The sequence below is a fragment of the Hyla sarda genome, chromosome 4, assembly GCF_029499605.1.
Source record: "Hyla sarda isolate aHylSar1 chromosome 4, aHylSar1.hap1, whole genome shotgun sequence".
Lineage (NCBI taxonomy): Eukaryota > Metazoa > Chordata > Amphibia > Anura > Hylidae > Hyla > Hyla sarda.
The window spans coordinates 327,384,881-327,410,394 of record NC_079192.1 but is presented as its reverse complement, the minus strand read 5'-3'; the positions used below and the strand labels follow the sequence as shown (position 1 = coordinate 327,410,394).

The following is a 25,514-nucleotide window of genomic DNA, read 5'->3' as shown; positions in this document are numbered from 1 at the left end:
CCGTTTGAGTGGACACATGCACATTTGTGGCCTGCTGGAGGTCATTGTGCAGGGCTCTGGTAGTGCTCCTCCTGCTCCTCCTTGCACAAAGGCGGAGGTAGGGTTCCTGCTGCTGGATTGTTGCCCTCCTCCGGCCACCTCCACGTCTCCTGATGTACTGGCCTGTCTCCTGGTAGCACCTCCATGCCCTGGACACTACTGGCAGACACAGCAAACCTTCTTGCCACAGCTCGCCTTGATGTGCCATCCTGGATGAGCTGCACTACCTGAGCCACTTGTGTGGGTTGTAGACTCCGTCTCATGCTACCACTAGAGTGAAAGCACTGCCAGCATTCAAACATGATCAAAGCATCAGCCAGGAAGCATAGTAACTGAGAATTGGTCTGTGGTCACCACCTGCAGAACCACTCCTTTATTGGGGGTGTCTTGCTAATTGCCTATAATTTCCACCATTTGCACAACAGCATGTGAAATTGATTGTCAATCAGTGTTGCTTCCTGAGTGGACAGTGTGATTTCACAGAAGTGTGATTGACTTGGAGTTACATTGTGTTGTTTAGGTGTTCCCTTTATTTTTTTGAGCAGTGTATATGCCATCTGGCCCGTACGTTATTTTCTTTTTTTCATTGGCAAATCAAACAAAAGGGTTTACTCACTAAAACCATTTAACACCTCTCCATAGGATAGGGGATAAATGCGTGATTGCTACAGGTCTGATGGCCGAGACCCCCAGCGATAATGAGATCAGATATTCCCAAGTTTCCCCTTGAAGTGGTAGTGTTTTTGCATGAACACCGCTGCACCCACTGCCGTGGGATTGGCGGAGATCATGCTTGGCAATATACTGACAATTCTCTTGTATTTTGCACATGTTTTGTGTGTGACTATTAATACATATGAAATGGTTTGTTTGTTTTTTGCTTGTTTTTTTCCTGCAGGGGTGTGCACATGATGGTGGCAACCCCAGGGCGACTTATGGACCTGCTTCAGAAAAAGATGGTGAGTCTGGATATCTGTAGGTATCTGGCCTTGGATGAAGCTGATCGTATGATTGACATGGGCTTTGAGGAAGACATTAGGACGATATTTTCCTACTTTAAGGTACATTTCTTCATGGAATATATATTTTCAGTTCTGGACATATTTTCTAGTCTCATAGGAAGGGGATATTTTGTGTTAGTCAGTAAGATATATTTTCAGTGTTGTTTGTTTTTTGTTCTTCATATTGCTATGACATACATACATTGTATTAGAGCTGGGCGGTATGACCAAAAATGTGTATCACGGTATTTTTTAAACTTATGGCGGTTCCATGGTATTTAACGGTATTTGATCCCCCCCCCCCCCCCCTCCCACAAAAAAAAAAAAATCATGTGACTCGCGAGCGCTGTTCTGGCGGAACATCGCTGCGGCCGGTGACAGGCCGATGTTCCCGTCCCCAGGAAGCAGGTGAGGCCGGTACCGAAGGTGCGTTAAAGTTTATTTTGTTTATCTTTTGCAGCCCGGGCATAGGGATACAGCGTACAGTATAGAGTTCCAGCACCGCGGCCCTCAACAAACAGGAGGGCGAGGAGGGAAGCGCTTGCGGGTGACATGTGATTAGTTCCCCGATGGGGACAGCGCAGCGGGCAGTGCTGGGCTGATAATTAATTGGGGGGGGGGGGGGGGGGGGGGAGAAGCAGAACAGCGCTCGCGGGTCACATAGGATTAGTTCCCCGACGGGGACATCGCAGCGCTGGGTTGATAATTCATTCATTCCCGAGTGGGAGGTGCCCAGCCGGTATTGCGGTATGGGAAAAATTTATATCGTGCAGGACAAAAATTTTGGTATTCGGTATGAACCGGTATACTGCCCAGCACTACATTGTATGTGATCTTCTCTTTTTCATGTATTATTTCCAGCTTGTAAAATGTTTTTCTACCTCTTAGAGGATGGTGCTGCTGCTGGTTAGTGAGTGCCCACTATTAATGGAGCTAAGAAAACCCTAACACAGTTAATCAAGACCTATGTATATGTGTGTCTGTTAAAGAGGATTCACCACAAAGATAAATAGGCCTGAACTGATTCATTAATTGCTTCGAGTGTACAAGGATTTCTGAAAATGCACGGTTTGCGAGTATATATTTATATACTAATTCCCCCCCCCCTGGTTACAACCATCTTATGGCATCCATTGACACAGTCAAGCATGCTAAGTTTAACTGCATATTGCTTATGTCTCTACTGTGTATGCCAGCAAGAGGGATTGTGTAAAAGTGTGAGCTCTGTTGCATGGCACTCACAGGGTTACAGTTCCAGAAAGGAAATCAGGACCTGATCAGATCCATAAGGGAGAAAAACAGTACAATGATTTAGGCAATTTATATATTTAGGTAATATTTCTATATTATTTTTGCTTATTTTGCAGGGTCAACGACAAACACTACTTTTTAGTGCCACTATGCCCAAGAAGATCCAGAACTTTGCCAAAAGTGCTCTAGTGAAACCAATAACTATTAATGTTGGGCGAGCAGGTGCAGCCAGTTTGGATGTGATACAGGTGAGAGATATGGGTCCTTGTTTTGTTGCCAGTACTTTCTTTTTTTTTATACTGTACTAAATAATAAAAGTTGCGTTGTAAAACATTGTTACTGATGGCATAGTTTATCCTTCTTTTAGGAAGTAGAATATGTCAAGGAGGAGGCTAAGATGGTTTATTTACTGGAGTGTCTGAAGAAGACCCCACCTCCTGTGAGTAACACATAGATTTTATCCAGGAGTACTAGACACAATTTGTCTGGTGCCTATATTCTTTATTTGTCCTGCACATGTTTTTCATCTTTTGAGCATTGCTTTAATGAATGCTTTTGTTAATACCAAGATCGGTTACCAAATAACTTCTGTGTATGTCCTTTAGTCTTTGTAGTAAGTACACTAAGCGCCCATCCACACTGCTGAATTTTGCTTTGTTTGTTTTCAATGGGATTCTGCTGCACCGTCCACACTGTAGAATTTCCACAGCAGCAGTTCAGGATTCTAGACCCACCAAAATAATGAGCATGTTCATTCTTTTGGCAGAATTCTTCTGGACTGTATTGCCAGCTATGAGTCTATCACCGATGATGGAGACACCCGCTGCAGACAGAATTTAGTAGTGTGGAAGGCCCCAACTAATTGTATTGAAACCCATCAGAAGTCATAAAATGATGTCAGTTCTTCTCTTACTTGTTAAGAATGTCATTTTAGAAAGTCACCAGTGCTCATTGGCGATAGTTGTCTTTGGCGATACCTTGCAGTATTTTATGCACTTTTTTAGCAGTTGTAGTTCATCAGCTCTCTAGTCAGTAAGGATTCCATAAAAAGAGGGGGTTCAGAGATGGCACACAGAGAGGCAAGACTTAGTTCAGATGTTTATTCCTAACAACTGCAACTTTTTGGCTACTTGATAGTCTTTCTTTTTGCAGTAATGTTGTGGTTAATGGAAATAAACATCTGAATGGATCCAGTGGCTCTATCTGCTGTCTTCAAACCCTCTTTCTTTTTTTGCACTACTTAATGTGGAGACTTGATGTACCAAGCCCCAAGGTGACATACACTAGGATTTCCAGTGAGGTGCTGCTCACCCACTCCATATATTAGTTAGGATGTCCACACCCTGTGTTAGTATCTTAGGTTGAGTGCAGCCATATAATGTGTATCTAACCTTCATTGGCGATTTTTCTGTCTTGTGGCAGGTGCTGATCTTTGCAGAAAAGAAAGCTGATGTAGATGCCATACATGAGTATCTTCTTCTAAAGGGAGTGGAGGCAGTAGCCATACATGGAGGAAAAGGTGAAGGAAAACTTTTAAACATAATCTGTTGGATGGTATCACGCACTGTAACTAATCACAGCACCATATAGTGGTGTTAAAAGCACAATCTCCCTCCTTTCCATTTCAGAACTTGTGCTTGTTATATGAGCATGTTATAGTTTTTCAAATATGCAAGGGCCCACAGGGCTAATAATCTCAAATGCAGGTAACCCCTACCTGGTGTTATTAGTTACGCTACATGAAACCATCTTGACAGATTCCCTTTTAAGTAGATTTGCTTTGAAATCCTCCTGACTATAGTATAAGTAAATCACCCGTGTGGATATGCTGATTAGTCCCAAATTGGGGACTGGATGAACTTCGAATGGCCCTTAGGGGTGCCTGCACACATGGTAGAAATTTTAACAATTGTTGAGCATCTGTGAACATGGTGGCAAAAAATGCATTTGGAAGCACAGAGAAAGCATGTTCATCTGTACCTACCACAAAATCGGGGCTTTTTACTGCGAACCACACGTTCTTAAATGTGCTGCAATTATTGCGCCTAAGGCTACTTTCACACTGCCGTTGTGACCGGGCAGTACACCGGCCATTGCAAAACGACAGGAGTATAGCAAGAAAAAAAATAGTTCATACACGGTCTGTTTCTCCCGCTATACTTCTGTAAAACAATGGACCCCATTATAATGAATGGGAACCGGCTGTGCCCGTTGTGACTGTCCCGATAAAGGCCGTTAAAGGCTAAAAAAAAGAGCCTAATGGACCCGTCACAAATGGGTCACAACGGCAGTGTGAAAGCAGAGAAATCTGATGAGTATAACTAAAAGAATTCAATTGTGTTTTTTTTTTTAGTTCTTCATTTTCTGTTTTGGAATTAACTAAAAGAAGCATACAACTGGTTAGGCATCTTGCACCCACCAGATCATGAGTGTACTTGTTATAAAATAATTTAACATCTCTAAATAAAAAAGAAAATGCACCACTAAGCCCGGTTTCACACTATAGACTCCACAGCCGGACTCTGAGTGCGGCCAGCGGCGACTGAATCAGTTGGCGCTAGGACCACACAGATATTGCCATCCCCATAGACTGCAATGTCTGCAGGGTGAATGCCGCCAGAACTTTGAGCATGTTTAATGTTTTGGCAGCATTTTTAGACAGATATTCTGCCCAGAAAAATTCTGCCGTGTAAATTGGTTAACAGAAAACCCATTCACCTGCATTTTACCTTGAGGCAGCGTAATTTATTACCAAAATTCGGAAGTGGAATTTTGCTTGGAAATTCCATGTATGAAGGCAGAAGGCTGGTTCTATAAGTAAGTCAGGCGTTGTGTGTCAGTCTTCCCTCCTACACACCCTCAGAAGAGGAAATGGCTATAGTTCCTAAAAACACTTGTCTTGCTGCACTCATTGATAACAAAAAATTAGCAAGAACTGGCAGAAACCCAACACTGGACAGATACATTGAAAGCCAACAACACTGGCGCTGGTGATATTCTTGCAAAAAGAAAGGATAAAAAACAGAAAGTGATCATGAGAGAAAAACAATTCTCTCACTTTAGGGTAGTGTTTCTCAAACACAGTCCTCAAGACCCCCAGGTCATGTTTTTCTGGATTTCCTTAGTCTTTCTCTGGGGATATAACTGTGGTGATACCTGATTCACTGATCACAATAATATGTGAAAGACTAAGGAAATCCAGAAAACCTGACCTGTTTGGGGGGGGGGGGGGGGTCTCAAGTACCACGCTTGAGAAACACTGCTTTAGGGAAACAAAAACTAGCAGATAAAGGTGGAGCAATTGCCAGAATGAATACAGCAGTGTTTGTGCCTCCAGCTGTTACAAAACTGCAACTCCCAGCATGCCCGGACAGCCGAAGGCTGTCCGGGCATGCTGGGAGTTGTAGTTTTGCAACAGCTGGAGGCACACTGGTTGGGAAACACTGGAATACAGAATGCTCACTAGTAACTCAATTACATATATCCCCAAAACACCTATAGGTTGTTTCTATGCGTCAGAGTATGCAGATTTATTAAAAGAAAATAGAGGAAGACTTTGGAATCCCGCATAATTTATCCATTACATTGACAGTATATTTCATAGTACAAATAGCTAGTAAAGACCACCTGAGCTTCTATAGGCACCATACCTTGATGTTAAACTCAAAGAAAGAAACGCATAAATCCTCAAAAAAAATATTTAAATAAAAAGAAAATTTTAGTAAGCTGGCGACATTCTATTCGAAAAAAAAACCCTGTAGAGATCAAAGGGTTACTCCACTCCCCAGTGTCCGGAACATTGAGTTCCGAACGCTGTGTGTGGGCTTTCGTGTTCACGACTGCCCCCTCGTGACGTCACGGCCTGCCCCTCATTGAAAGTCTAATGGAATGGGGTGCGATGGCCGTCACGCCCCCTTCCGTAGACTTGCATTGAGGGGGCGGGTGTGAAGTTACATGACAGGGGCGTGATGTCACATGACGGGACGTGATGTCACGAGGGGGCAGGCGTTAACACGGAAGCCCGCACACAGCATTTGGAGCTCAATGTTCCGGACACTGGGTAGTGGAGTAACCCTTTAACCCAGAATGACTTTCCACTGCAAACATCTATAATCTATTCATTAATGGCCAGGTCATGAGATACTATTGCATCTGCTCAGACCTTGCAGATTATCTATGAATTCAGGTAGGATGTCATAATTTTTTTTATAGCTCTAACCTGAAAATACCAAACTGCTAAATCCACAAAACACCACCACTTTGGGGACAGTCTTCAATTACATGGAAACTAAAGGAGTTAACTGTATGGTGTATTCTTTCCTAGACCAGGAGGAGCGAACCAAAGCTATTGAGGCTTTCAGGGAGGAAAAGAAAGATGTCTTGGTTGCTACCGATGTTGCTTCCAAAGGTTTGGACTTTCCCGCTATCCAGCATGTGATAAACTATGATATGCCTGAAGAGATTGAGAACTATGGTGAGTAATAGCTAATTATCGAGAATGTAAGCGTTTGCTCACACAGCGCCGATTGATTCAAGGACTGCAACGGCATTGCTGTTTTCATAGACGGCAATGTCTGCAGAGCTGATTTCCGCCTAAAGAATAAACAAGACTATTATTTTGGTGGCAAAAGAATAGGACCTCCAACCTGTCTACGGGATTCAAAGCGCAGGACACACCAGTAAAGGGATCTGCGGTTTATTCACCCATGATGCAATGCGTTTCACAGACTGCTTCATCAGGCATTATTTTTGTGGCGGAATTTCAGATTGCCGCTGCTGAAATTCGATAGTGTGCACCGTTCAGACCTCAATGTGATTCTGCTGCATCGGTTTTTCAGACCAAAATTCCTGGTTGGAAATTTTGCAGTGTAAACTTAGCCTACATGTGTTAGAACTAGAGCATAGATGTATGGCTAGTTTAAAAATTAAAAATTATTTTTTTTTTTTTCACGTAAAAGGAGTCTAAAATTTTAGGCTTTTTTTATTTTCTGTTGGCCAGTTGTGAGCCATTTTGTTAGCCGTTTTTGCTGAATAGGCAGCTGTGTGATTTACAGCGAAACCAACCATAAGTTAGTGTACCTGTCATATTTCCTGAAAAAAAAAAAAAATGTTACTCAGTACCTAATCCTGATCGTGTACATGTAATTTTTATGTGATTGGACCTATATATCCCTGGACTGCCACAAGAGGAAGAGACTGGGTGTATGGGTGCAGTCAGCACAGACAAAAGGAGACAAAGCTGCATAGGTATTGTTCTACGTCGATGCTCTCTTCCTCTTGTGGCAGTCCAGGGATATATAGGTTGCTTTCTTTGAGAAGTAATAGATGGCAACCCAGCTTGAGCACCACATTCTCTTAGGGATCCTGGGAGTGGACCAGGGCTCTTGTCTTATTTGCATGTTCCAGTGCACTTTTGGAAGCTGTCTCTGGGTCACTGATTCCCTTCTGGTGAAACCTGTGTGCACACTCTGGTTTAGGGTACGTTCACACGTTCGTATTTTGCTGCCCATTGACTTCAATGGGCAGCAAACTTCTGAAACAAATCTGCAACAGAAAATATGCACGTGTGAACGTACCCTCAAGCACAGCGCATTACAGGGGGACTTTACACACTTAATTATGACTCATTTCTGGCATCCCTTGTGCCACACTTCTGGTTGTTGCAGATTCAGCACGTACCACTTCCAGTAAGACTTTAAATATTTGGCACGATTTGTGCCGTGCTGGTTGCCTGTCCTGAGGTTTTATTAGATTTTGTGGTATTTATCCATATTTTCCTCATGCTTAGGCTTATTGGTAATAAGGTTTCTACAAATCCTCCATGACAGCACCAGGAATAGAACCCTCCTTATCATGCACTGTATTTCCAGTGGTGATCAGTTATAATGCACTGGTGTTGGATGGAAGGGGAGGGCTTTTAACCTCTCGTGTGTGTGTGTTTTTGGGTCCCTTCAATGACCAATGTCTGTCATGGAGGATTTGTAGAAACTGTGTTACAAGTAAATCTAATCCTTCTTTTTTGAGGTGCAAAATTAATGTTTTACTCCTAAAAATTAGGTACAATAAATTGTCTGATCATGGCCAAATGAGTCTAAAAATGATTAAAGTTGCCATTTAATTCATATGGTGAGTGGTAAAGATAATTTAGATCTGTATTGGTAACTTCATGCATAAATCCAGGTAATCTCACTAGTTAAATTTTGATGCTGATAAAATGCTTAGTTTTATGTTTTGACACACACTATTGTTTTTATATCCTTTTATTTACTGACCTATCTTCCATTATTTACCCCTCTTTCTGTCTAGTTCACAGAATAGGGCGTACAGGACGATCCGGTAACACAGGAATTGCCACCACTTTTATTAACAAGGCATGCGGTAAGTATTCCTATAGGTATTGTGTCAGTATTGTGTGCTGCCGGATTTCTATTGCTAAATATCCTTTTCCCACAGATGAATCTGTATTGATGGATCTGAAAGCTCTTCTTATGGAGGCCAAACAGCGAGTGCCTCCTGTCTTGCAGGTACTCAACAGCAGCGACGAGACCATGCTGGACATAGGAGGTGAGGAATACTTAACCACCCCTGCCATTTCCGGAGTTAGCTGTGTCTACTTGTAACTCATTGTTTAGGGATTTCCACACAAGTGAGAGGGAATTGTTTTTTATGCCTTGAGTTGAGGTTTGTGAGTAATTTTAGTTACATTAGTGCCCTCAACATGTAAACCACTTAGAATAAAGGGTGCTGTTTTGAAAGATGTTAACTTGGTATAAATACAATTCAGAAAGGACAAGAAATACAAGAAAAACATGTGTAGGTTGCAAATGGTTGACCTGATATACACTATATGGCTTCATACAATGCGGTAACAATGTGGTCTCCAAAATCACAGGGAAAATAATCTCTTACCATAACATTACTGCTGTGTGGACTATGGCCAAATGTATGTGCACAGCTCACCTAACTATTGCATGTAGAGGTTTAAGTCTCTCTCATTATACCTTATGGCTGGGTTACCTTATTGTTAGGTTAACAGTTATGTTCAGACTCTTTTAGGGTCAGTTCACACGTGTGTATTTTTTGCTGCAGATTTGCTTCAGCAGATTTTGCTGCCCATGGAAGTCAATGGGCAGCAAAATCTGCAGCAAAATTACGCAAGTGTGAACTGACCCTTAAACAGGTCTATTATTGGCTAAATGACTGTTCATAGGAACACTTGTGCCTGATAATTGGCCCATATAAATCTTTTGTTCATGCATAATAGTTGCATTGCAATATTGTAACGTGTGAACATAACCTAAAAGGGCCAACCACGGAATGAGAAAAGGCTCCTCCTTCGGCTGATTGCATCTTTCATGCTGACATTAAAATCATTGCTACAGGTCGCACATCACCCTATGTAAACAGGTAATGGTGTGGCCAACAATGATGAAATTGAAGGGCTGTTCTTGTGGCCTGGCCTGCAATTTGAATGGTGCCCATTTTTGGCCAGCCATCAGTACATATAAAAGGTAGCTCCCACCATCCTATTTTTTTTTCTGTCCCTGCCTATTGCCAATCTATCCCTAACCCCCTCCCTGCTTTTTAATTTTAATTTTTACTATAGTAAAAATAACTTTTTTTCTGCCTGGTAGTGTGCTCACTACCAGGCAGACTTCCCCAGCAGGCACCACGTCACTGATGCCTGCAGGGGGGGACTTCCGCCCTTAGTTCATCTACACAGGGTGCCTCCAGCTGTTTCACCACTACAGCTCCCAGCTTGCCCTGACATCTATTGGCTGTCAGGGCATGCTGGAAGTTGTAGTATTGAAACAGTTGGAGGCACCCTGTGTAGATAAACTATTAGCTAGTTACATGCGGTGCTACGGCGCTAGCCCTTTCCCTCCGCCCCCCCCCCGAGCCATACCCCGTTCCCTCCATCACAAACCCCCCTCCCGCATACCCCGTTCCCTCATTACACTTACTGCAGAGTCCGGCAGCGGGCGTGCAGGGACAGCGGCGGTGGCGATGTGCGGGAGGACTGGCCTCCCAGCCAGTGGCCGGGGAGCCAATGCGCTCGCTCCCTGCCTGTCTGATTGACAGGCAGGGAGCGAGTGCATCCTAACTGAAAAAGGACTGATTGCCAGGCCAAAATCAGTCCTTTTTCAGGCGTGACGTCACACCAGGCTGCAGCCGGCCACTAGGAGGGAGACCCCTAGTGGCCGGTTTTCAAATGTAAATTAAACCATTTTAATTAAAAAAAAATATATAAAAGTATATTAGAGATATGTTGTAGTACAAAAGTACTACAACATATCAAAAAATAAAGTTGGTGACAGTGCCCATTTAAGATTTTTAGGGGTGCTCCTGCATACAGCACTAGTGGCCTCGGCTAGCACATGTGGTTGTGACCTGGAGTTAAACAGTGGCATGCAGGTGCAGTCTGCAGTCGATTTACTGTTTATTGCGGGTTGATCTAGACTTTTCACTTGCTTAAAATGTCTCTGTTTTTATAAAAGACTTTTGACATGTCACAGGGACATGTCAAAAGACTTGATCTGTCGAGGTCTGAGTGTTTAGTCCCCCACTGATCTCTAGATAAAGCAGGGGGAAGTGCACAGTTAGGCACATTACTCCCTGGCGCCCTGTGATCTTTGTCTCTCTGCACTTATAATTGAGCTCATTTTGTGCAGTAAGACTAAGATTACAGGGAGCCAGGGAGTGAAGCGCACCGCCATACGATTCCCCTGGCTATACCTAGAGATCGTGGGGGTCTGAACACTCAAACCCTGACTGATCACTTTTTATATGTCTCTGCAACATGTGAAAAGTTAATGACAGAGAGATGGCAAGTCCAAGCCCCCCTTGCAGCAGATTGCACTTTTCTATTGTAACAGTGCCGTACAACTGCAGCATTTTAGCACAGTATTGACAACACCATCCACATTATGCAAGTACAGATAGTAGAAAGAAAGACCGATGCACTCACCACTTCTATTGCTTATTTCTTCTTTAAGTAGAAATAAGCAATAGAAGTGGTGAGTACATCGGTCTTTCTACTATTAGTACTTGCATTTGAACTGTGCTATCTGACCCAGATTGCACCACCTGCTAATTTGCACCTTTCGGACCAACTGCTTTGACGTGCCCTGGCTGGGGCAAGTGTGCATAGTGTGTGAAGTAGTAGTGTCGGGTCCTTTCCTCTATACATTGTAGTCGATGCAGCATGAGAATCTGGCCTAGGTTAAATACGGATATGGGGAGAGGTTTATCAAAACCTGTCCAGAGACAAAGTTTACCAGTTGCCCATAGCAACCGATCAGATCGCTTCTTTCGTTTTTAATAAGGCCTCTGAAAAATGAAAGAAGCGATCTGATTGGTTTCTATGGGTAACTGGTCAACTTTTCCTCAGGACTGGTTTTGATACATCTCCCTCATAAACTATATAAGTACTTGTGTACAATGTGGTTCAATTTCTGCTAAAGGCAGGCAGCTGGTGTTTACCTAGTGCTTACTGTATAGTAGTCCATAGGATGCGCTAATGAGAAGCACCATAAATATGAACTAGTAGGATGCCGAAAGGTATTTTGGAACCTGCAGAGTCCATGATCTGGGCTGTGAGGGATGGTTGTCCTGAGAACGGTTGGACAAATACTTATTTGTTCCTACTCTTGTGGCTTGATAATGTGTAGTCCAGGTTTCATGCCCAGAACAGTTATGTGATCTATAACCTATGATGTGGTTAGGTTGTAAACTTCCTTTTTCTATTACCAGGGGAACGGGGCTGTGCGTTTTGCGGAGGTCTGGGTCATCGTATTACAGACTGTCCCAAGTTGGAGGCTATGCAGACCAAACAAGTCAGCACCATTGGGAGGAAAGACTACCTGGCCACCAGTTCCATGGACTTTTAAAGGAGGAACATTACAGATGGATGTTAGATGGATTCTGTGCTTGGACTGTGGTGCTCCGGCTGCGGACAGATTAGTGACTGGCATGAATCTGTGCTTAACCCTTGCCTCCACCACACAAGAGCAGAATCTCTGGTTTCTGTGAAGTACTTCACCTGCCGAAAGAAAACGAAGAAACCTGTATCTCCGCCCCCCCCCCCTGCCGTATACCATTATACCATGCTGATCAGGAGGTATTGGACAACTCACGTGTTTATTTATTTGCTATCATCTTCATCCCGTTCTACTGTGTGTGGGGGAATTATTCTACTGAGGACAAGATCATAAAATGTCTGCTACAGATTTGAAGAAATATATAGAAGTGAGAAGAATTGTGTATTCAATTTAAGATAATGGTATAGACCAGTGGTCTTCAACCTGCGGACCTCCAGATGTTTCAAAACTACAACTCCCAGCATGCCCGGACAGCCGATGGCTGTCCGGGCATGCTGGGAGTTGTAGTTTTGCAACATCTGGAGGTCCGCAGGTTGAAGACCACTGGTATAGACATGAAGTTGTACTTTATATGGGTTATTATATTAATATCCTTGTGTACATACAGCAGTGAAAGGCACCATCCTCACATTACTAGCATTTAAATATAATATCAGTGGAATGATATACTTGTTCATACAGTTTCTGAATAGTTTGAGAATGGAGTCATTACAGGATTACAGTAGAACCCAATCATTTTGGCTCCTGTGAATTACCTGATGTGGATATTGTAAAGTCTGAGACACTTTCATAATCCTGCATTATAATAATTTAATCCTCAGTTCTGCCTCCACTTCAGCTTGTCTGTATTATCTCATTGTATGGGACTTGTATTCTGAAGTTTTTATATCGTGAATTTAAACTTTTCATATTTCAAAGCTTTTTGTGCATTGTTTCAACCACTCAACACTGTACACAGTTGCGAAGGAGTAGTAAATAGAGGTGAGCGAACTTACAGTAAATTCGATTCGTCACGAACTTCTCGGCTCGGCAGTTTAGGACTTATCCTGCGTAAAATAGTTCAGCCTTCAGGTGCTCCGGTGGGCTGGAAAAGGTGGATACAGTCCTAGGAAAGAGTCTCCTAGGACTGTATCCACCTTTTCCAGCCCACGGGAGCACCTGAAAGCTGAACTAATTTATGCAGGAAAAGTCATCAACTGCCGAGCCGAGAAGTTTGTGACGAATCGAATTTACTGTAAGTTCGCTCATCTCTAGTAGTAAGTATCCCATCACCACTGCATTCCATAACGAAACTCGGATGTTAGTGGAAAATGTGGCAACAAACCCCTTCTTTTAGTATCATATATATGCAGTAGATAAAGAGGGTACAGTGCTAACAGTTCACATGAGTTCAGGAGTTCATTGGTTAAAAACAACATGCACATTTATCCTGAACTCTAGTGCTTTTGCGATGTGATTATTCCCTGGGAGATTTTAAACAGATTAAAAAAAAAAAACTTTAAACTTTTGCACCCAAAAAAGTAATTACAAGTTATCAGCTATCCACAGGATAGGGCATAACTAGCTGATCTGGCTGGTCTGACATCTGAAACCCCCACTAATCTCAACAACTGAGATAAAATGTCCCCTGGGTGAATGAAGCGGGAGCACACCTGTTCTGTGGTATTACAGACTTCTTAAGTGTGAGATCACAAGGTTTGCACACTGGTGTTTGAGATCTTCTACTACTCTTCTCTACAGATCCCCTTAAAGGGGTACTCCAGCCCTAAGACATCTTTTCCCCTATCCAAAGGATAAGGGATAAGATGTCTGATCGAGGGGGTCCCGCCGCTGGGGACCCCCGCAATCTCTCATGCAGACACCCACCTGTGGCAGCTGCACAGAGCAATGTTCGCTCAGTGTCTGAAGGGCTGCTGCAGCAGAGTTTGTGATGGCCATCACGCCCCCTCCCATAGGCTTGCATTGAGGGGTTCGGGTGTGATGTCACAAGGGGGTAAAGTTGTGACGTCACAAAACTCTGGCCCTGTAGTCGTGACCCTTCAGACACAGAGCGAACATCACTGTGCAGCTGCCACATGTGGTTGTCCGCACAGAGATCGCGGGGGTCCCATGCAGAGAGACCCCCGCGATCAGACATCTTATCCCCTATCCTTAGGGCCAGAGTACACCTTTAAGCTGTGTCAGGTGGAAACCATTTTCAGGTCTGTTCAGAGATGTTCAAGTTATGGCTCTGTCAGACTTGTCCCTAAGCCACTCACTCCTTTGTTACCGTAGCTGTGTGCAGAGTTGAGCGAACTTACAGTAAATTGGTTCGTAATGAACCTAGCGGCTCGGCCGTTGATGACTTTAGTCTGCATGACATAGTTCAGCTTTCCAAGTGCTTCCTTCACTGGAAAGGGGTGTTACCCAGCAAGTGTGACATCATCTGAAGCCATACAGGGGAGAACTTCCTCCCTCACTCTGCTACATACAGTGAGATGGGCTATGATTGGCTAAGGCTGTACACCCCCTTCCCCTTAGCACTCCAGACTGCATTTCCTGATTTTGGACTTCTGCCAGGGCAGCAGGAGTCCATAGTCTGTGCAAGAGATGGGGGGGGGGGGGGGGGGAGAATGTGCTCTGGACAAGTAGGGAGACACCTAGTGGCAGCTTTTTTCAACACAAATAAAACAGAAAACTTTTTATTTTTTTTAAACAAAGTACATAAGAAAGATTTTTTTTATTAAGGAGTGCAATAGCAAAAAAAAATTTTAATGAGAGTGCCCATTTAAATAATGGCTGCAAAATCTAGTATATTCCTTCCACTGCCCCTGAATGACGGCACAGTGCATTGCTGAACTGTCTACAAAAGTCTTCCAAAAAATACTGGCACAGTAGGGTGTTTTCTGATAAATAACTCTGTGCAATACATTGATGTACCCAATCTTCTTTTTTGATACAAAGGAGTAGAAATAGGAGTTTTTTCTCTATTTTCTTACAGGCATTCCTTTTTATACTATTCCTCTTAGCTCAAATCACTGCTTGTGTGATTCCGGATAGAGTGGTGTGTTACATGCAATACCTACTTCTGTCCTGCAGAGGTCAACACTGCTCAACCCAACTGCTGCCATGAGTCGCTTCTGTCCCTCAAAGGTAGTATCTAAAAGATATGGCCAAATTAGGAAGATGAGAATGTGTCTGAATTCCTGAATGTGCGCCAAGTCCTGAGAGATTCACTAAGACCATAATAAACTCCAGTGGATCTCTGTTAACCCTCACCTGTATGCACACAGCATATGAATGCTTACTCTGTGTCATGTCATAGTAAATGTTCGCTTTTTATTGGGAATTATGGGGAGATTTGTGGCTTTCACGTCTGTACATTTATTTTCCATTGTACGAAGAACCTTTTATTTATTAGGTTATTTAGATGGTGAACGCCATTAGGACAACACTGTCATCACTACTACTGACCGTTTTTATAAATGAAAAAAACCCATAGGGTCTCGCCTGTGAATTTACTTCCATTCGGTCCTCTGTCCTAGACTTTGCTGGTATCTAGACATAGACAGGACTGACAAGATGGGGAAACATTTCACTCCATCTAGTCTCGTGAGTCACAGTCTATAGTCACGCCGCTTGTCTGTTACCATGGTGATATAATTGAGCAAGCGGTTATCCGTTGCTCGTTCAATGAATGCTCCAACAAAGATAAAGATCAGAAATAAAGTACATAGAACTGAGCACCTGTAATATATGTAGCAATTCACCCTCCAGCAGTACAATAGGTGATTGCCAATGAAGTTCATCCAATACTGGTTCCGACACCTGCTCTGGGAGGGCAGAACAGGTAAACCTAAAACTTCCAGGTAAAGCGCTCACGTTAATAGTTAATAAAGTTTTTGTATGTTTCCTGATAACTGTTTGCATAGGACTTTTTTTTTATTGTTCTAGTAGAGTGTGATCTGGAGACTGTCCAATTCTCATTATGTACAAGTCTGTAGTCTGGGAATGTATTCCAGCCAGAAAACCACAAACTTACGACATTTCACTGCTGTCATATTCATTTTTAGTCATTTTATATAAAGAGATTCCTTTTCTTTGCTCACATGTGTTTTTTATATTTGATCAAGAGGAAGTTGCCTTAAAATGAGGTTGAAATATTGACATCACTAGTGCCAAAGCTACAGCTGCATTTCATGGTATAGTATTGGGGGTTGTATTGGGGTTTTTCATACATTTCAAAGTGCCAAAAAAGAACCCACTGGGGATGGGTGAAGCATTTGCCGATAGCCATAAATCAGATTCCAATTTTTATTTTTCAGAAGCCTTTTTAGGCTAGAGTCACACATAGTGCATCCACAGCAAATGAATGATGTTGCTACCTATAGAAGTCAATGGTTTCCAGTTGCGGATTGTCCACTTTGGAAATTCTGCTTGCAGAGTTTTACAGGGGAAGATCTACAAGTGGAATTTCTGCTGTGGGATGTGGTTCATGTTATAGGTAGGTAAAAAAGCAATCTGGTTGGTTGCCATGGACAATTGCTCCACTGTTCCTTTTTGTACAAGGTTTTACTATTTTTTTTAAACCCGACATGTTTTGTCAAGTTGTGTGCCAGATTTTGCGCCAGAATTGAAAAAACCTGACTAGCTCTCCATTTTACAGAGAGAACCCAAAAAAAGGGGTGTGGCTGACGGGGAAAGTGGGCATAGCCGCCAAAATATCTCCTACATTTTCATAAAAACACAAACATATTTTCTAAGGTTTCAATAGAAAATGTGGTGGATTTGAGCTGAGGAAAACCAGACAGATCAGAGCATGTGGAAAAAAAGCAAAATGTAGGGAAACCTTAGTAAATACCCTGTGGAAAAAAATTGTAGGGAATTAAAGGGATACTCTCGTGGAAAACTTTTTCTTTTTTTTTTAAATGAACTGGCGCCAGAAAGTTAAACAGATTTGTAAATCACTTCTATTAAAAAAAAAATCTTAATCCTTCCAGTACTTTTTAGGGGCTGTATACTAAAGAGAAATCCAAAATAGAAATGCATTTCCTCTGATGTCATGACCACAGTGCTCTCTGCTGTCCATTTTAGGAACTGTCCAGAGCAGGAGAAAATCCCCATAACAAACATATGCTGCTCTGGACAGTTCCTAAAATGGACAGCAGAGGTCAGCAGAGAGCACTGTGGTCATGACATCAGAGGAAATGCATTTCTTTTATGAATTTCTCTTTAGTATACAGTCCCTAACAAGTAGAAGGATTAAGATTTTTTTTATAGAAGTGATTTACAAATCTTTTTAACTTTCTGGCACCAGTTGATTAAAAAAAAAAGTTACCGTATATACTCGAGTATAAGCCGACCCGAGTATAAGCCGAGACCCCTAATTTCAACCCAAAATCCCAGGAAAAGTTATTGACTCGAGTATAAGCCTAGGGTGGGAAATACCTCATCCCCCCCTGTCATCATCCAGACCCGTCATTAACATCCTCATCATCCCCTTGTCATCATCCCACACATCCCCCCTTCATCATCCCCTTGTCATCATCCCACACATCCCCTTATCATCCCACACATCCCCCCTTCATCATCCCCTTGTCATCATCCCACACATCCCCCCTTCATCATCCCCTTGTCATCATCCCACACATCCCCTTATCCCACACATCCCCCCTTCATCATCCTCTTGTCATCATCCCACACATCCCCTTATCCCACACATCCCCCCTTCATCATCCCCTTGTCATCATCCCACACATCCCCTTATCATCCCACACATCCCCCCTTCATCATCCCCTTGTCATCATCCCACACATCCCCCCTTCATCATCCCCTTGTCATCATCCCACACATCCCCTTATCATCCCACACATCCCCCCTTCATCATCCCCTTGTAATCATCCCACACCCCCCCCCTTCATCATCCCCACCCCCCTTCATCATCCCCACACCCCCCCCCCCCCCCCCCCCCTTCATCATCCTCTTCTCATCATTCGCCCTCAGTGGTCTTCAACCTGCGGACCTCCAGAGGTTTCAAAACTACAACTCCCAGCAAGCCCGGGCAGCCATCGGCTGTCCGGGCTTGCTGGGAGTTGTAGTTTTGAAACCTCCGGAGGTCCGCAGGTTGAAGACCACTGCGGCCTTCAACATGCGGACCTCCAGAGGTTTCAAAACTACAACTCCCAGCAAGCCCGGGCAGCCATCGGCTGTCCGGGCTTGCTGGGAGTTGTAGTTTTGAAACCTCCGGAGGTCCGCAGGTTGAAGACCACTGCGGCCTTCAACATCATCCAGCCCCCTCTCACCCCCTTTAGTTCTGAGTACTCACCTCCGCTCGGCGCTGGTCCGGTCCTGCAGGGCTGTCCGGTAAGGAGGTGGTCCGGTGAGGAGGTGGTCCGTGCTGCTATCTTCACCGGGGGCGCCTCTTCTCCGCGCTTCCGGCCCGGAATAGAGCCGTTGCCTTGACAACGACGCATCTGCGTCGTTGTTAAGGCAACGTGACTATTCTGAGGCCGGGCCCGAAGCGCTTAGAAGAGGCCTCCCCGGTGAAGATAGCAGCACGGACCACCTCCTCACCGGACCACCTCCTTACCGGACAGCCCTGCAGGACCGGACCAGCGCCGAGCGGAGGTGAGTACTCAGAACTAAAGGGGGTGAGAGGGGGCTGGATGATGTTGAAGGCCGCAGTGGTCTTCAACCTGCGGACCTCCGGAGGTTTCAAAACTACAACTCCCAGCAAGCCCGGACAGCCGATGGCTGCTCGGGCTTGCTGGGAGTTGTAGTTTTGAAACCTCTGGAGGTCCGCAGGTTGAAGACCACTGCGGGTGGGGGAGTTCACTCGAGTATAAGCCGAGGGGGGTGTTTTCAGCACGAAAAATCGTGCTGAAAAACTCGGCTTATACTCGAGTATATACGGTAAGTAAATTAGGATCTATGTGTAGGAGTATTCCAGGATTTTTAGGTTTCATATGTTGTGATTAGAGATGAGCGAACTTACAGTAAATTCGATTTGTCACGAACTTCTCTGCTCGGCAGTTGATGACTTTATCCTGCATAAATTAGTTCAGCCTTCTGGTGCTCCGGTGGGCTGGAAAAGGTGGATACATTCCTAGGAAAGAGTCTCCAGCCCACCGGAGCACCTGAAAGCTGAACTAATTTATGCAGGAAAAGTCATCAACTGCCGAGCCGAGAAGTTCGTGACGAATCAAATTTACTGTAAGTTTGCTCATCTCTGGTTGTGATCTTGGCATGATATCGGAACAAGTGTTAAAGGGGTTATCAGCAGCTGGGAGGGCGGGTTCAAAAATAAGCACATTCTGTGGTATTTAACAAAACAAACCTTTTCTTACCTCCTGCGCTCCCATAATGCGTCCGATGTCCTGTTCCAGTCCCCAGCAGCGATCCTCTTTCTGAGGCCCAGGAAGCACTGTTGCTGCTGCTCAGTGACTCGCTGGCCGAAGCGGGATATCGCTGCTGCCAGCGATTCGCTGAGCGGCAGTTTGACACACCCAGGCCTGACACGTCACGCTGATGCTCAAAAAGACTATCACTACAGGGGAACAGAGCAGGACACTGGAGGCATTCGGCGATCGCTGGAGGTAAGTAAAGTTTTATTTTGTTATACACCACACAATGGGCATATTTATGATAAAAAAAAAAACTGCCACTGGATAGCCCCTTTAAAGAAGAACTCCTGTTTGTAAAAACTCCATCGGGGTGTCCGATCACTGGGAATCTCAACGATTTCCTGCATTGTGTCCCTACTCTCTGCATGAAAAGAGCGGTGTCGACTACAGCACGAAGCTGCGGCCGACATGTTCCCTCCATGCAGTCCTATAGAGCTGCATGGAGGGGGGTTTGTTGGCCGCAGCTTTCGTGCGGTGGTCAACACCCCCATTCAGAAGGAGAGCTGGGACGCCGTTCAGGAGATCATAGGTTAACATACAGAAACTCTGTGTAATTCTGCTTAGAAATTACACTTGAAATGAGGTGGCTGTTGTGGTGTCGGGTGAGGGTAATGTGTGAATTAACCTTTTCGTGACACCAGGGCATGGTTGACCTATACACCACCCGAGGTTGACCAGCTTCTCCTGTGCCAGGCACAGGGCAAATAATTACTCCGATGCAAGGTTAAGGATAACTGGCTTTAGGCTGGGTTCACAACACGTTTTTGCAATACAGTTCCTGTATCAGGTTTTTGATAAAAAACGGATTCCTCAAAGCCTGACTAAACTGTACAAATTTTTATCCGTATATGGTTTGAAAAATGATTGCATCCGTTTTTGTAAGGAAAAAAAAAGTGTAAGTATTGAACTTTAAGTTCACTTGTTTGCACAGTTTTTCTTCTTGGAATTTCAAAGACAAAAATCGTATGGTGTAAACTGGATGGAACCGTACGTACATACGGGTCCCATTGACTCCCATGTTTAAAAAAAAAAAATGGTATTCGTTTAAATATGGTTTTTACCCGGACCAAAAACTGGTAGGCTGCGGTTTTGGGTATGGGAAAAAAAACTGCACAGGATGCAAAACGGACACAACTGGATGCATCTTTTGGCATATGGTTTTCAATAACGTGGTGTGAACCCAGCCTAACTGAGGTTGGAAAAGATGGTACAATCAGTAACAGCTCCGATTAGCATGAAGGAGATTCAGGGTGGACCTGTAGGATACTGTGACTGAATTGCTGTATGCAACCCACGCTGGACTGTAGTTCATTGAAGGACTAACTTGGCTGCCTGACTTGCTGGACTTAAATTGAATCCCCAAGACTTTAGTGCTTACCGTCACACTTTGAGTTTTCACCCAGGCGCAGGGGTTAACCCCTTAGCGACTCAGCCTATTTTCACCCTAAGGACTCGGCAAATTTTTGTTTTTGCATTTTTGCTTTTTCCTCCTTCCTTTCTAAAAATCATAACACTTTCAATTTTGCACCTACAGACCCATATAAGGGCTGGTTTTTAGCATCACCAATTGTACTTTGCAAAGACATCACTTATTTTAGAATATAAACTGCGGGGTGAAATAAAAAAACGCCATTTTGTAACTTTTGGGGGCTCCTGTTTCTACGCAGTGCAATATTTGGTAAAAATGACGCATTATCTTTATTCTGTAGGTCCATATGGTTAAAAGGATACCCAATTTATATAGGTTTTATTTTAATACTTAAAAAAATTATAAACTACATGCACCAAAATTAGTATGTTTAAAATTGGCATCTTATGACCCCTATAACTTTTATTTTTCCGTGTACGGGGCGGTATGAGGGCTAATTTTTTGCACCGTCATCTGTAGTTTTTATTGGTACCACTTTTGTTTTGATTGGACTTTTTAATACCAAAAATACCACGTGTACATTGCCATCTCGGACCCCGCACAGAGGAGTCTCTGCTCTGCTCCTAACAGGCTTGTGAGGACCATTCTATGAAATAACTGCTGGTAATCTTTCAGCAACCGGGACCAGCGGCTCCAGATACGGTGAGAAGCAATCATTTATTTGTGTAAAGATCAGGGGCAGCCCAGCTTAACCAGCGCAGAGACTAAAATTTACTGCCGGATTAACAGTCTCTTCCGGACGATCAGCATTCTCCAACAACCAGAATTGCTGACTTTTAAACAATTGACAGTGCTATATATATTTTGTCTATTTCTAGCCATTAGGGCCCAATGGCAGAGAATTGTATTGCTCTGATCAATATGTTTTATGTATATGGGTTTTTCTTTCTTTTAAATCTATAATTGTATTTTAATAAATATTTCAATTTTTTTTTTCAAACAAACTGTTTCCAATAATTTTTCATTGTGTACCCAGCAGGGCAGTATCCTTGAGGTGTGGTTAATTTTGCGTATATTATTTATTATTTCTGATCAGTGGGGGATCGATCTTTCTTTTAGCCACATTAAACCTCAGATACTTGGTTGTGAGCTGCACACACTCCTTTTCTTGTGTCTAATTTACAAATCTGTTTAACTTTCTGGCACCAGTTGATTTAAAAAAAAAAAAAAAGTTTTCCACCGGAGTACCCCTTTAACTTGTAGAAGATGCGTGGTTTCTCGACAAGGCCTCAGACCGCCTTCAGAATCACCTCACAGACTCCTCAGACTTCCCTCAACTGTACCTTAGCATGAACTCTCCTCTCCTGAACTCCTATCACACTATATAAGGAGCAGATTTGTAGCATTCCCATTGGGCAGATAAGTCACATGGTTCACCTCTGCATACACCCCTTACAACAAGGTCCTTAGTTTAAAGGTCCAAGGTTTAAAGTGACAAGTACATAGAAAATGACAATACATTAACCATAGCATAACTGTAGTAGATATAGAGTCCTGAGTAGTGTGGGCCCAAGACAGACACTAGAGATGAGCGAACTTACAGTAAATTCGATTCGTCACGAACTTCTCGGCTCGGCAGTTGATGTCTTTTCCTGCATAAATTAGTTCAGCTTTCAGGTGATCCGATGGGCTGGAAAAGGTGGATACAGTCCTAGGAGACTCTTTCCTACGAATATATCCACCTTTTCCAGCCCACCGGAGCACCTGAAGGCTGAACTATTTTACGCAGGATAAGTCATCAACTGCCGAGCCGAGAAGTTCGTGACAAATCGAATTTACTGTAAGTTCGCTCATCTCTAACGGACACTGAAGGCAACATCTGCCACACAGGATTCTGTACTGGGTCACACAGTTCTGGTGCTGAAATTCCGCTACCAAAAGAATGTTCTTGCTCCTCCTTTCAGCAGCATCTGCCTGGAATACAGGCAATGTATATGCGGTTCTAGCTCTGGCCATACTTGGAATCTCCAGATGTATTTTCAGAAATTCCATAATAATATATTTATAATAACAATATTCAACTATGTATACACTGAATGATCCCCTTATTACAGACTAGACCCCTGTGCTTTTATAACTGGACCTTTCCTGTATGGAATCTGTGTAAATCCAAGCCAAATGTGGAGAGTATACCAAAAATAGAGTGATCAAGGGAAAACATCCATCAAAAGGAATCCTGTGGACATAAACACTGACAACAATAGGGGTCCAAGGAGGATGTCCAGAATGATTCTGACAAACAGGTGGGGAACAGTCAAGCACACTGGAACCAAAGACCATGCTGGAGCTCCAACTAATGTGTCCAACACAAAACTCATAGGGGGAGATTTATCAAAACCTGTCCAGAGGAAAAGTTGCCCATAGCAACCAATCAGATTGCTTCTTTTATTTGGCAGAGGCCTTGTTAAAAAATGAATGAAGCGATCTGGTTGCTACGGGCAACTTTTTCTCTGAACAGGTTTTGATAACTCTTCTCCATATAGCCCACAGATGGGCTATGATAGCAGACGACTATATCTAGTCCAAATGTTGCCTAAGGGAAAAAGAGGGTGTTAAAGTGTGAAAATTGGATCATTAGTAGTAGAAAAAAATTGCCTGGTCAGATGAATCCAGATTTCTATTGCTCCATGCCAATGGGAGGTCCAGAATGTAGAGCAAGCAGCAGGAAATGAGGAATCCTTCCTGTTGGGTGTCACATTTTTGGCTGGCGATGGTGGAGTAATGTTGGGGTAAATATTTGATTTAATGGACATTAGGACATGTCACCAAGTTCACCCCTATGGCGCTCTTTATCTTATGGCAGAAGAACATTTGCGGCAGCACAATGCACCTGACGGCTTCACAGTTCCTAGATCTTCATCCTAGAGGGCATGTCAGGGATGAGAGAAAACAATCTGAGCTTCCATCTAATGTGCGGCCAATATTCCTGCAACCTAATGGAATCTGTGCCATGATGAATTGCTGCAGTTCTGAAGGCCAGAGGATATCTTACTGCATTACTAGCTGGGTGTCGCTAATGAAGTAACCGACTTAAATGATCTTATCCCCTATTCACCAGGTAGGGGAAACGTGTGGGATCATGGGAGATCCGACTGCTGGACCCCCTTGATATCCAGAACAGTGCCCTGACTCTTTTCCTTTAAATGGATCAGTGGTCAGGTACACAAGTTATCTTGGAATTTCATTGTCTATGGAGCCACCGGAACGGTGGCTCCATAGACAATGAAATTCCAAGATAACTTGTCATTCATTTATGTAAATCTCTGCTCATACAGGGCTAAGTAGTCATGTGATGGTCCATAATAGTACAAACAGGAGCATATAAAGGTAAAGTCACATAGATTGGTAGTTACATGATAAATGGCATTAAAGGGGTACTTTGGTGGAAAACTTTTTTTTTTAATCAACTGGTGCCAGAACGATAAACAGATTTGTAAATTACTTCTATTAAAAAAAAAAAAAATCTTAATCCTTTCAGTACTTATTAGCTGCTGAATACTACAGAGGAAATTTTTCTTTTTGGAACGCAGAGCTCTGTTCTGACATCATGACCACAGTGCTCTCTGCTGACATCTCTCTCCATTTTAAGAACTGTCCAGAGTAGGAGAAAATCCCCATAGCAAACATATGCTGCTCTGCACAGTTCCTAAAATGGACAGAGATGTCAGCAGAGAGCACTGTGCTCATGATGTCGGCAGAGAGCACTGTGTTCCAAAAAGAAAATAATTTCCTCTGTAGTATTCAGCAACTAATAAGTACTGGAAGGATTAAGATTTTTTTTAATAGAAGTAATTTACAAATCTGTTTAACTTTCTGGCACCAGTTGATTTAAAAAAATAAAATAAAATAAAAATTAAAGGTTTCCACCGGAGTACCCCTTTCATTGCAAGGAAATGCATGAATAGAATAAAGATAATAAACAATCCTAGAGCTAAAGCATTTGTGGTGGCCCAGTATAGGATGGTTTGTCCCCATACATTTCTCCTGCCCTATCAGGGCCCCCCTTACAGTGTAACCCCTATTGTATATATGTTTGTATTACTACTGTGTACTGTGGCTTTAAATATTATACCATGTGCTTGTTACCCAGGAGGCACTAGTGACCAGGTGACCCCCCAAGTGACCAATGGGATCCTTGCTAAGCTCCCCTATAAAAACCAGGGGAGGGTGTGTAATCTTTCTCTTGGAGCTCTTAGCTTTTGTTCCTGAGGTCCAGTGCAGTCGTCTCAGAGTCCAGAGCATTGGAGGCCTCAAGCCTAAAGTCTGCAGCCACAAGTCAGCTCAAGTCATCTTCATGTCAATTGCCAAGTCAGTCAAGTCAAGTCTTCTATATAGTCACTGTGGCCTGCACTAAAGTGTCTCTACCTACTGCAAGTCCCAGCAAGCCTGCGAGGTCCCCCTGTGTCACTGGTCACCTCCTTGGGATATTGGCTGTACTGCATAGACTGTGTCATCTGTCTACCCTCAGTAAAGCTACTGTTGTCCGTAACTTGGCATCGGTGTCTTCATTGCCCCCGTACCTAGCCCAGGA

The 25,514-nt window shown here is 43.4% G+C and overlaps 1 protein-coding gene across 3 annotated transcripts in view; it reads left to right on the top strand.

Annotated features, from left to right (window-relative positions):
* The window catches only part of DDX41 (DEAD-box helicase 41), a 55,015-nt gene extending 41,812 nt beyond the window's left edge, over positions 1-13,203 (top strand). The window contains exons 10-18 of one of the 3 annotated variants that reach the window (XR_008892831.1): positions 938-1,100; positions 2,408-2,539; positions 2,659-2,730; positions 3,714-3,810; positions 6,616-6,765; positions 8,598-8,669; positions 8,745-8,855; positions 12,045-12,573; positions 12,705-13,203. Coding sequence is in view for 1 of the 3 variants with exons in the window: in XM_056575020.1 (XP_056430995.1) it covers positions 938-1,100; positions 2,408-2,539; positions 2,659-2,730; positions 3,714-3,810; positions 6,616-6,765; positions 8,598-8,669; positions 8,745-8,855; positions 12,045-12,181 (934 nt within the window). In the remaining 2 variants the exon portion in view is untranslated. Of the gene's footprint in view, positions 1-937; positions 1,101-2,407; positions 2,540-2,658; positions 2,731-3,713; positions 3,811-6,615; positions 6,766-8,597; positions 8,670-8,744; positions 8,856-12,044; positions 12,625-12,696 lie in introns of those variants that run through there. The other 2 variants (XR_008892830.1, XM_056575020.1) reach the window with 2 other exon arrangements.
* The last annotated feature ends 12,311 nt before the right edge of the window (positions 13,204-25,514 follow it).